At 38.9% G+C, this 12399-nt stretch overlaps 1 protein-coding gene across 2 annotated transcripts; it reads left to right on the top strand.

Annotated features, from left to right (window-relative positions):
• The first annotated feature begins 1216 nt into the window (after positions 1-1216).
• Positions 1217-12270, top strand: hao2 (hydroxyacid oxidase 2). 2 transcript variants are annotated; one of them, XM_022740661.1, is made up of 9 exons: positions 1217-1288; positions 3018-3074; positions 7151-7303; positions 9134-9285; positions 9902-10185; positions 10624-10845; positions 11116-11274; positions 11614-11683; positions 11779-12270. In XM_022740661.1, the coding sequence occupies exons 2-9, from the start codon at positions 3058-3060 to the stop codon at positions 11832-11834; spliced, it is 1113 nt and encodes a 370-aa protein (XP_022596382.1). In that variant the 5' UTR covers positions 1217-1288; positions 3018-3057; the 3' UTR covers positions 11835-12270. The 2 variants fall into 2 exon arrangements, with proteins under 2 accessions (XP_022596382.1, XP_022596381.1); XM_022740660.1 differs by having other exon boundaries at positions 10606-10845.
• Positions 12271-12399: the final 129 nt, after the last annotated feature.

Raw genomic sequence — 12399 nt, 5'->3', positions numbered from 1 at the left:
GCTCCACCTTCACAGCCTTTAGTGTAAAAGTCAAAATAAAACACATAAATTCAGAGACACACACAGAATGACAGACGTGTCTTAAGAAGCCAGGTTTTGTTACCAAAGATATTACATTTACAAAGAGTGAATTCAATTCAAAAGCTGTAATGAAATAAGAGCGAGAGAATCTAATTTAGTATCACTGCACCCCACTGCTGTTTTAAAATGCTTGAACAACTTCTCGGGGCGTTTTGTTTCGTCCGCGGTGAGCTGAGACACTGTGACATTACCATCAATCCATCACTTATGTGTGGGGATCCTAACATAACAAGCTCATGATATCAAAGGTTGGGACATCTGTGTTATATATGTAAAGAGCCTGAAAACACCTGTCAAAGTTCCAGTCTGTTCGACAAGTTTGACATTTTCAGAGAGAGTCGTGGCGCATCGCAAAGTTTTTTTTGCTTTGTTTTTCTAACTTTTGACTCTTATGCATATTTGATCAGAGTTGGATAAAGTCTAGTAATTTCCTTTATATAGTGATCCGTGTGTGACACTTAAAAACAACTAACACCAACTAGTGCTAAAATGCAAGTGCTGGTTTATGCATCAAAAGCTTGAAGGAAAAACAGGTAAACAGTAGCAAAAGTAAAAGCTTGACTTGGCTGTTTTTGTTTCCCTGTGCAGTGAAGATTAAGTATTAACTAGGAAGATTACTTCATTTGCTTTGGACACTGATTCACTCACTTAGACAAACACATAAAGGCCTTCATGAACATTCAAAACACAGGGAAAAAAAGGATTGCAGGAAAGAAAGAAAACAAGGGAGGAAAGAGGAAGGAGGGAAGGAGAGAGTGGCAGGAAGGAACAGGGAAAGAATTTACAGAGGAAAGAGTAAAGGAACAAAAGGAAAGAAGGAGGAAGGATGAGGAGAAGGAGGAAAGGACAGATGAAATAAGGGAGGGAAAGAAGGAGGATGGATCAAGATGGAAGGATGAAAGTTAGGAGGGAAAGAAGGAAGAAAGGACAGAAGGAGAACGGGAGGTGTTTGTTGCTCCGATAAACAATTGACCTGAACAAGCTTTTGGTGGGTTTTGGCACAAAGAGAGGCCGCGGCCCAGAGTGCTGACGAGAGGCTTAGCTGGTGTTGAGCCACTGTGGGAGGAGCATGACACTGTGAGGGGGGAGAGAGGTGGGGGAAGGCAGAATTGGGGGGGCAAGGGTGGGGTGGGGGCTTTGACACGACCCTGTCACATGAAAGGGGAACTAACACGTAGCGTACGCCGGCCAAGCAGCGCAGGTGAAGGTAAGACACTGATTTTATCCACTCCAGTAGCTGTATTTATTCACACTGTGTGAATACTGTGTTGGATTCTGCTTTTCAGTTGTTTACCTTTGACCTAAATGTAAACACCTAGAGTTTTTCCACCAGATACATGAATGATAGCAACAAGGTGTCAGGATGTGTTTATGTGCTGGTGATGTGCAGCACTCCTAGCCACTGAAACATAAGCAAGGCCTGTGTGACATATACAAATAATCTATAACAGAAGCAGGCTAGATCTTAACCTTGTTTAGTATTGCACACTAAATACCAAACACCAGGTATTCTAGAAACTCACCTGGACAATGTGCTATCAGCAGCCATTCAATGGGTCTAAATGACCGACACCTTTCAGAGCCTACACAGGACAGAGGCTCACATTCATCAAACACATCCAGCCACAGGGAAAATAATAAACCTACAGTAGAAACAATTCAATAATATTCATATACTTTTTTTTATAATTACAACTATTTTGTAGAGATTATGAAAGCGTTATTTCTTCAGTAAAACAAAAACAGAGAAGAAAACACAGTAAAACTAAGATGTTCAATATCAACATAAACACATTCTAGTTAAAACTGACAAAGCCTGCAGAGATCAGGAAGTGAGTTTGTGCAGTGTTGTAGAGTGTGTGGTTTAACATCGTGTTTACAAAAGTAACAGGTGTGACATCAGAGGTCAGTTACAGTTTTTTATAGAGGCACTGAGTGTGTAGCGTGCAGTACTGACACAAATGCATTAAATTAAAGTCTCCTTATGTTTACCTGCTTTACAGATGTTGAATGGAGCTTTAAGAATGGACTTTCACTCATTCAGTATTGCACTGCCCTCAAGTGTTCATAGTTGAAAGCTTAGACAACAGGATTTGTGGTGGAAAGATTTTAGTAACAGTAAAACTGTAACCATATATAGTACAGAATCAATTGTTTAATTAAATTAAGAGAAAAAAAAGCACTTCCAGTACAATTTAAATACAGGCATTAAATTAGATCTACAGGCTAAAACTTTGTCTGTCTGTACTAGCTTTGCAACCACAAATAATTCATCCTTTAAAAGACTCTGGATCCTATAACTATTAGTGGTAGTTGTAACTGTAATACTACTAGTAGTAGTTATAGGGCTAATTATAGCAGTACTGTTTGTTTTTTCTATTTAGTCTATCTGACATAATAGACAATCAATAACACAAATATGTCACACAAAATCATACATTTATATCAATAGTGGTTCTTTATATAAAGAGAATAAAGGTGGCAGTAGTAGTAGTAGTAGTAGTAGTAGTAGAGGTTGCAGCAGTGATGGTCATTTTATATTCATGAACTGAAAGTAACAACACAGTAGCAGCAGCTACTGGCAGTACCACTACAAATATTTTTGTAGTAGTATTATCAATATTTTTAACATTAGTAGCAAGTGTTGTAGTAATAGCACAGTATCTGTGGCAATAGTGGCATTGCCATTTGTAATATAGTACTATAATGGTGAGTATTTTTGGTGGTCGAAGTGTAATATTTGAAGCAGAAGTAGTAGTATGGAGCACCATCAGCACTGGTGGTAGTAGCACTATTGGCAGTAGAAGGAGTAGCTGTGGTAGTTGTAGCAACTGTAGTCAAAGTAATAGCAGTAATGGTGGTAGTAGTATTAGTATAAGTAGCAGCAGCAGCGGTAGTCAGCAGCAGTGATGGTAACTCCTCTGCTTCCTTCACAGGGTATGAGTCTTTTGGGAAAAAGGAAGCTCAGCAGAGAGAATGAACATGTGCAATCGGTGAGTAAACTGTGCGCAGGTAAATACAAGAGAAGAAACTGCTCTCTGTCTATTCATCCACTGTCTGTCTGCTCAGAGAGAAAATACTGAAAAACACATGTAAACTGTTAATTTCATTATCTAGAAAAAAATCACTCAACAAAATGTTTAATCATTAATTACAAAAAACAGCTATACTGTCAATTTTAAGATACTATTCTTTAGTTTTCTTTTAATTATTATACACCCTTGTTGCTATGTTTTGATCAATCTCAATTTAGATTTTTTTTATTGCTTAAGTGTTTATTAATTTATCTAAATTTTTTCCAGTGAAAAATCTCTATCAACTAATTTGTTGTCTATTAATTTGTAAAATGAATTCTATCAGTTAAGTGGTGATACGTACAAATGGGCCAGGGCAGTTTTGCTTGAGTTATGAAGAGCATGATTATCATCATCATTTTTGTAATCAATATTAGTTGTAGTAAACACAGAATAACAATTATTACTGGCATGTTAAAGCATTAATACTTAAAAAAAAGAAATAGATCTTAGGCCCTTATTGAACACTAGGCGCATGTGTTATGGGTCTTTATCACTTGATATCTCAATGTTCAACAAACTACTAATTCAGGTTTTACTTACTTATTTCCCTTAAGACCCCTTCAATTCACGAAACAGAAACAAAAGAAGAAAACTTGTACTGTATCTCACTGTCGTGATCCAAATTCCAGGGCCTCACTGCACCATGAACAAGAATGAGGTGCTTCCTCAGCAAATCCTCTGTAGAGTTTACACAAAAACCTCCAGCTGTTTTTATTCTTTAAGGCAGGAATTTAGGTGCAGGTAGGAATAGAGCTATACTTTCCATCCTAAACGTGCTACGCCTGAGCCTGATACCATGCATAGATGCCTCCAGTTTAAATTAGAACAGCAACAAATGATCACTGTTATTATGCAATAATTTGATAATATTACTTTCAATAAATCATTTAAGGTATAACATGTAAAACGAAAATGTCCAGCGGAAGCATAAGGTACATAAAAAGGTAAAATGATAATGAGCAAATCCCACACTTGAGAAGCCAGAGCCAGCATTTTTTTAACTGATAAATAATAACTATTATTTTTTTGACAACTGATTAAATATTACTCCACTGTAGTACATAACTCTATATTCAGGTATATCCAGTTAGTTTGTACTTTTGATATAAACATGGCAAGTACTTTTTGTCTACTTTAAAGACTTGTTTAGAAGGGTCCATCCAAGCTATAACAACACTTGCTGAGTCCCAAACACAACAAAAACAGCCCCAGGAACATTTGAGAAAACAAATACATAAGTTATCTGATCTTAGGACATACATTTTACTTAGTCTTTAATATTTCCACCACTATAGTTTAGCAGTAGCTTTCTGAAATCGCAGGTGCATTGATGTTGGGTGGGCTAAGGCATGTACTGTACCATTTCCTGTTAGTATTAAATAGTAAAGTTCTATAAACCAACATCTTGTGTTCTTCTAACTGTAAGAATAGGGTAGTGGTATATATATTACGTGGATTTGGGCCACAGGCTGCCTTTGAACTGAATTTGTGAAATTTTCTTATGTATACATTTGAGTAACTACACATAACTTATGCTCAGTATTCAAGGCCTGACGTCATGTAACCGTGGTTGTTGGGCTACTGACAATAAAACTGGACGTTACCTACACCGTTAGCTTAAACGTGATTGATTTTGCGTTTCAACATAATTTACAAACTAAAACAGTAGACTAGATTTAAAAAGAAAAAAAAGAAAAAAAAAAGGAACTGATAGTGGGCTCAGACTTCATTATTCTCCCCAAATGTGAAGCTGTAGGCTACATAAAACTGATACCTTACGAACCTAGCTTGATAATTGTGTTGTGATTATGTGTGTATTTTACAGTAAGTAAACAAAACTGAGAAAAATAACTGACAAGAGACGAATTTAAATCAAAATGCTAAACAACTACTAACACTAACAGGCACTAAAAGCTGTGTAACTTACCTAAACTGCAGCAGTTGGCCTCTCAAAAGTCGGTTGGTAGCACGAATCAGGAGTAACATCCACAAGCTAACAGGCTAACTAGCCCTGAATCTACGGTCTGACTGTGTTAAATGAACGAAACGGGCAAGCGGCGAAGCACCTAGCTCAGTCCCTTCGGCATTCTTCGGTGTATTGGCTGCAGTTCGGTTCGATTCGTACCCAACTTAAAAAAATACCACTAGAAAACTACTCGGTCGGCCATTTTGGCCTAGCAGTCGTACCTGTTGCGCAGCTGTATGAAGCCTAGCTAATTAGGTGATGAGGTCAACAAAACCCAAGTCAGTTTACGGTGCGTTTCACGTGCACTCTTCTCTGTAATTACTTCTCACCCTGCGGTTCCCGCCTGCCAGGACGTGGCTTGAATCAGCCCATTGAGAAAACCAGTCACCTGTAACAGGTATGTCTCAAACTTAAGTCAGACTTCCGGTCTGATAAAACCCTAACCCCCACCACTCCTAAAATGTAATAAATCCGGATAAAAGTCTATAAAGTTATATATTAATTCTATATTTTCAACCAGTTAAGTTAATTTAAGAATTTTGTAGGCTCATGCACAATTTCCACTACATGATAGTCTAAAAGCTGAGATTAACTATTGGAATTGTTATATTTGTTTACTTATCGTCTAAATTTTTCTTGCATCTGCTTCCACTAACTAAATTATAAATTATAAAATGTAAAGTGCACCCCAGGTTCCCAAATATTCTCTGTCCTCGATGTCCTCATAGCTTCAGTTGTGGATAGTAATTTAAGGAAATTTGATGATGATGATTTCATTTTATTTTTATATAATTTATAGGAATTTTGTACTTCACTGACTCCAAACCTGTTTTTGACAGATGTAGTAGCTACTTAACTTATAAAATCTGCATATAAAATATGATGCAATTATTCTATTATTTGTAATGTATTTTTACAGTGTGGTATTGCACCATTTACTTTAATAAGGATCTGAATTCTTCCAGGTCTGGGTGTACCACACTATATATCCAGCAATTTCACCATCTGTATAAAACCATCTGTGGTTAATGAGAATTTTTTTTACTATCCCTCAATTAAGACATTACTCCTTATGAAGTCAGCGTTTTCTGAGGGCTTATAAAAAATATACCATTTTAAACAGTTGACAACATGAAGACAACAACAGTGTCCCCTGTGTTAGCATGTAGGATTGTGTGTACACAGCCTGTAAACGTGTATGCCCACATGTACTACTGTATGTACCATCTGGACCGCAGAGCACTGTGTCAGACGCCTCTTGTCCTCACTATAGTTGCAGTCACCATCAGCACATTTCCAGCTTGTGTAAACACAATAAGAGCAGGGGTCGCTCTCAGGTCACATACACTGTCAGTGGCTTTTATAGTGGCTCTATGAAAGTTTGATTCTGACTGATACAAAGGCAACACAGTGGACACAAGGACTGACACAGACACAAGGATTTAAACCTGTTCTAAAAAAGTAAAACAGTCATTTTAGTTGCTCAGATGTTAAGACGCAAAAGCTTGACTGTTCAGTCGCGGACTTTGTGATTACACTACATTTGCTGATAGAGGGGAGTTTCAGTTTGAGCAGTGATGTTGCAACTTCAGTCGTCCATGGAGGCTGTGTCATGTGAGAGTGAGGGACCTTGTTTATGACAGATCAATCATTTGCGGTAAGTCTTGAAGCTGTAACGTCGTGCCTGTACACTGGTTTTTCATTCTGTGCCTCAAGTGCCTGTTTGCTGTCTGTGCCTGCAGCGGTCTGTCTCACATGCAAAGCAACAAATCCTGTTTCCAGATGACACTGAATGAGAGCTGACTGGTTGTAAAGACAGAGAAGAAATAAGGAAATAAAGGGATATTATAGATATCATAAAGAGATATTTTGGACCGTGAAAGTCTATGTTTTCAGCCAGTTATTATGCATATGGTGAAATCCTTCATCTTGAAATATGTTATATTGTTCATTTCATTCCTGTTCTGCGACAAACTAATATTAATAAGCATCAAACTGAGAATTTACGATCTCTGTTTCCCCACAGAGAGGGAGGTCGCTGTGCAGAGATGGCTATGGTATGCCTGACGGATTTTGAGGAGTATGCTAAAGAGCATCTCTCAAAGGCCACCTGGGATTATTATGCAGCTGGAGCGGACGAGTGCTGCACCCGGGACGACAATCTGCTGGCTTACAAAAGGTACAGTGGGGAAAAATAAAGTTTAACCCGGACGTTCAAGGTCATCACAAATACACAATTTCAGTGCAGCAATAGTGCTCTAATACTTGACAATTACATCTTTTTTATTTTTATTTATTGTAACACACATGCCGGTCCATCTACAGACAGCACAGAGAGAGAAAACAGCATTTTTATTGACATACTGACTACAGATGTGCAGTCATTGTTGAGCTTGTGCAGTGTCACAAAACCACCTAAACTAATTTCCACTTTCTGACAAGCCCTTGAGAACTGATTAAATTTTATTTAAACTGTTTTAATATTAAACTGCAGGTCATCCGAGGACACAGCCTGTAAAAAAAGGCAATAAATTATTGTTTTTGTGAACTTTAAACTGCTGTGACTGATTTTTGTATATACATTACATGTGTGGTTGTGATTCCTTATAATGACAAACAGGCAGTTACATTTTAGCCAGTGCTCATGCTGCACTGTTGCTCCGGCCCCTTGTAGTGACTAAGGAATTGTGTTGAAAGTTGCACGAGCAATGGGACAAAGATAAATGATAGAGATAAAGATTTTTTTCATATTGTCATAACTTTTCCTTTGTGTGTCCTCTTGTGCATTCCTCTCAGCTTTGCTAATGTCTTCAGAAAGACTTATAGGCTGTTTTCCTCACTGCAGTGATGTGTACATACATGTTTTTGCTACAACAAGCCTGTTACTAGGGATTTGTTTGCCAGTGCATTTGGTTAGAAATTTGCCCCAGTAGGATTAAAGGTTGGGTTGTGTCCGGAATAGATAATGTTAGGTCGGAGCTTTGGGAAAAGAAAATCACGGTGTCCTGTCTCTGCTTATTCAAAGAAATATGACTTGTCTAGCAAAAACAACATGTTATCGTCTCAAGGCGGCTTTCTCCTGAAACAATGGCTCTATGTGACAATAATGGATACTAAGATTTCACAATGCTTCGTCAGCAGGTTGGATTGGTTCCATAGTTAGCTCAAGATGTTTTTCCCTCCAGAGGAGGAAAATGAAGCAGAATGACAAAAAATTTTAAGAGAATTACATATTTTGATTTAGTGAAATGTTTCTTTGAATTAAATTTAAAGCTCCTGCGTTGGTTGAGACAATATAAACCATTAGAGATGTTGTTATATAATTCTTACCAGGCTAGCTGTCACTTTGATATCTGTATTATACGGTGTATCAGGCCACCAATGTTTCAAAACAAGGAGCCTGACTGGATTTTTATTAAGATATTTTGGATCAGTATGAGAAAGTTGTCTGTTCCAAAGCTTCTCAGTTGATTATATAAATTAATACAGTACATACTGATACTGTGACATAAAAATACATATATCGCAGTAGAGGATTTTAGGCCCATTAGAGCTGCAGTGATTATTCCATAAATCGAATAGTAAATGGACAGAAATTAATCAGCAGCTATTTTGTTAATCCAAGTATCATTTCAGTCATTTTTCTAAAAAAAAAAAGAAAAAAAAAAGACAAAGATTTAGTGGTTTCAGCTGCTCAAATGTGAAAATGTACAGTAAAGTGAATATCTTTGGTTTATGGACGGTTCGTCAAACAAAAACAACACCATCAAGCATTTGACAACATTACCTTGGTCCTAAGGAAACTGTCATGAGAAATTTTTACTGCGTTTGATAAACCTAAAGACTAATCAATCTGGAGATAAATCAATAGCCACAGCAAATCGCCACATCGTCGTTTATTAGCTGTGATTGGACAGATTTATCTGAGTGAACCCCCATCCCCTGCCCCCCTCCCTCCCTGCTACAGTTGATGTTACTGTTTACATGTCGATCTGCACTTCACACTCAGGATCCGTCTGAGGCCTCGCATCCTGCGGGACGTGTCAGTGAGCGACACGCGGACCACGGTGCAGGGCACAGAAATCAGCTTTCCAGTCGGTATCGCACCGACTGCCTTTCACTGCCTGGCCTGGCATGAAGGGGAGATGGCCACTGCTCGGGGTGAGGACTGTGTTTGTGTGGGTCAGTGACACCGTGTCACTTCATTTCAACAGAAATGATACCTGCCTCAAATGCTTTATTACAGAATTGTTCATTTTAATGTTTAAACGTAATTTAAAGGCTCCTGCATTGGTTGAGAAAACAGTGAGCTTTTGGCTTATAAAGCTCATTAAGTCTCATAAACCCTTTATCAAATGGGACTATTCAGAAGAGAAAATTAAGAATATTTCATCACACAAAAAGATGTTTTCAAACTTCCTGAAAATGCTACACAATAATAATGTTAGTATACACAGCCAACACTAGATGGAAGCATACGCCTGAAATAATCTTGTGCTGTCAGAAAGATACTGTGTTGGTCTTTTTTTTCTTTCATCAGCACAAAATTATTCAGTCAATTACTCTTTAAATCTTTCTTAAAGCTAGTTTAATCCTAAACTAATAAACTGGACAACTGAGTTTTCAATAATAAATGAATTATTTGAGTTGATTAATTAAAACACTGGCAGTGCACTTTGGTGGAGCCAGTCTGAAGCACATGGGCACCCAGCTTACTGTGATGTAAATTTGATCTTGAGTGACCAAAGTAATACTTTTTCAACTTCCCGCCACACAGCAACAGAGGCTCTCAACACCTGCTACATCACCAGCACCTACTCCACCTGCTCAGTGGAGGAGATTGTAGCAGCGGCACCAAACGGTTACCGCTGGTTCCAGCTTTATGTGTACCGGGACCGGAAGCTGTCGGAACAGATCGTGCACCGGGTAGAGGCGCTCGGCTACAAGGCCCTGGTCCTCACCGTCGACGTCCCCTACACGGGGAAGCGCCGCAACGACATCCGCAACCAGTTCAAGCTGCCGCCTCACCTCAAGGTCAAGAACTTTGATGGAGTGTTCCAGGTAAGAGCAGATTAAAAAACAAAATAAATCAATAAAAACATGTTTTTGTCTTGTTACATCAAACGTAAAATTCTAGTCTTGTTATTATTTTATCTACATTTCGCCACCATATAATTACATTTCTAATTAAAAAAACTTCACTTCTAAGAACTTTTGCACTAATTTAACTACTTTTTTTTTTTTTTTTACCGCATATTAGCATGTAGCTTGAGACAGTTTAATCATATTTTGTGCATCAGAAATTACTTGTGTGATCTGTGAAATATGGCCAGAAGTCATATATACAAAATATTCAAACTCCATGTACCAGCAGTGTCAGATCTGCCCGGTAACAATAGGAACTATCAGTACCAGTACAAGAAAAAGCAGTAGTCCAGAATACATTTTTATAGAAAGTGGAAACTTAAAGAAGTTGTATTGGTGCCACTACACTGTCAGCAAGAGACGGCGGGCCCAGAAGAGTACGGGATCCCGGCCAACACCTTGGACCCCTCCATCAGCTGGAAAGACGTGTACTGGCTGCAGTCCATCACCCGCCTGCCTATCATCATCAAGGGCATCCTGACCAAGGAGGACGCCGAGCTGGCCGTTGAGCACGGCGTCCAAGGCATCATTGTGTCAAACCATGGGGGGAGACAGCTGGACGGTGGCCCAGCTTCGGTACCACATCACCTCTTACATTATATTTAAGATCTTCTTGTTTATGAAGTCATGTCTGTAGAAGGGATCCAAGTCTTACTTTAATGTCTGATAGCAACAGTAATCATGCAGCTTAGTGATGGTAGTGGTAATGCTAGTAGTTGCAGAAATAGAGTAAGTAGTAGTAGTTGCTCAGCCTGTGTAACATACAGGGTTCTCCACACATACCAGACTGTGCACTGTTTCTATAGTATGACGGCCTTGTTATATCTTCACCTCTGCTGCTGCCAGATCGACGCGCTGTCTGAGATCGTGGACACGGTGCAGGGCAGGATCGAGGTCTATCTGGACGGAGGCATCAGGACAGGAAGTGATGTATTGAAAGCCCTGGCCTTGGGAGCCAAGTGCGTTTTCATTGGCCGTCCAGCAGTGTGGGGCCTTGCATACAAGGTAGGACGGCAGCACTGATATGACTGTATGTGATACTCTGTGTGTGTCTTTTCAGATTGATTACAGCCACATTAGGGTTTTTCTTCTCATTGAAATATTATTACTGACAATTATCTGGTTATATTGACACATTTCCTCTCCTGTTTAGATTCTAATCCACATCTACAAGCTCTACTAACCACTGTCTAAAGTTTATCCTTGAAAGTCACTGACACTGTTGGAGCAAAGGCCTTGGTCTAAGATTTATGTGGTTTAAATTGTTCTTGACTTTGATTTTATAGACATTTACAGATTGTTTTTTGTCTTTTATAGTAATTTGGTTCCTGTGTGATGTTTCAGGGTGAGGAAGGAGTGAGGGAAGTACTGCAAATCTTAAATGACGAGTTCCGTCTATCCATGGCTCTATCAGGTGGGTGATCAGTGTCGCCTTTTGTGCCGAAACAAATACAGCAGTATTCTGCCTCAACTAAAAGAACAATTACTTTTTGTATGCATCTAATTCAGGTTGCAGGAACGTGGCTGAAATCAACAGGAACTTGATCCAGTTCTCCAAACTCTAACTACTCCAGCAGAGGGCAGCACTGAGGAGGACCCACTGAACAGGACTCACTACTGACTCAAACCAAAAGTGTTGAACAAGAGCCTGCATCAGACTGCATCAAGTCAAAGTGAAAGATGTTCACCTCAGAACGCATGTCTTAATCACGTCAAAGGAAACACGATACGTGCAAGCAGCTTCCATGATTTGGAAATGACATCCACTGTGTATTCATGCCAGAGTGTATGGGTGCGAGATTGTCCTGGGGAAGCTGAGGGTCGGCAGCAGATTTAGCAAGTGAATAATGAAAGTGTTTATGCTTTTGGATTAGAGGGGGATGGAGGCACTTAATGATCATGACACCAACAAACCTCCTTTGGTTTTACTGTAACGAATGCAACAGATGATGACATACCAGTGCTTGTGCTTTAATAAACACCTGCTGAGGGTGATGAAGACTTGTTGCACCTTTCTGTATCTGTTAAATAGCATGTGAAAACAGGATGTAGATGTAGCAGAAGTCTGTCTTTTGGTTTTGTTTCATAAATTTATACATACATTTAATCCAGGGAAGAAACATAACACAA

The sequence above is a fragment of the Seriola dumerili genome, unplaced genomic scaffold, assembly GCF_002260705.1.
Source record: "Seriola dumerili isolate Sdu_G_001 unplaced genomic scaffold, Sdu_1.0 BDQW01000052.1, whole genome shotgun sequence".
In the NCBI taxonomy this organism is placed as follows: Eukaryota; Metazoa; Chordata; class Actinopteri; order Carangiformes; family Carangidae; genus Seriola; species Seriola dumerili.
This window is presented reverse-complemented; position numbering and strand designations above follow the sequence as displayed.

What these genes read in the sequence shown, in the direction of transcription:
- hao2 (XM_022740660.1), top strand. An exon ending in GGAGATGGCCACTGCTCGGG is followed by an intron (nt 9,286 to 9,901) that starts GTGAGGACTGTG and finishes CCCGCCACACAG; the next exon opens with CAACAGAGGCTCTCAACACC. An exon ending in ACTTTGATGGAGTGTTCCAG is followed by an intron (nt 10,186 to 10,605) that starts GTAAGAGCAGAT and finishes GAAGTTGTATTG; the next exon opens with GTGCCACTACACTGTCAGCA.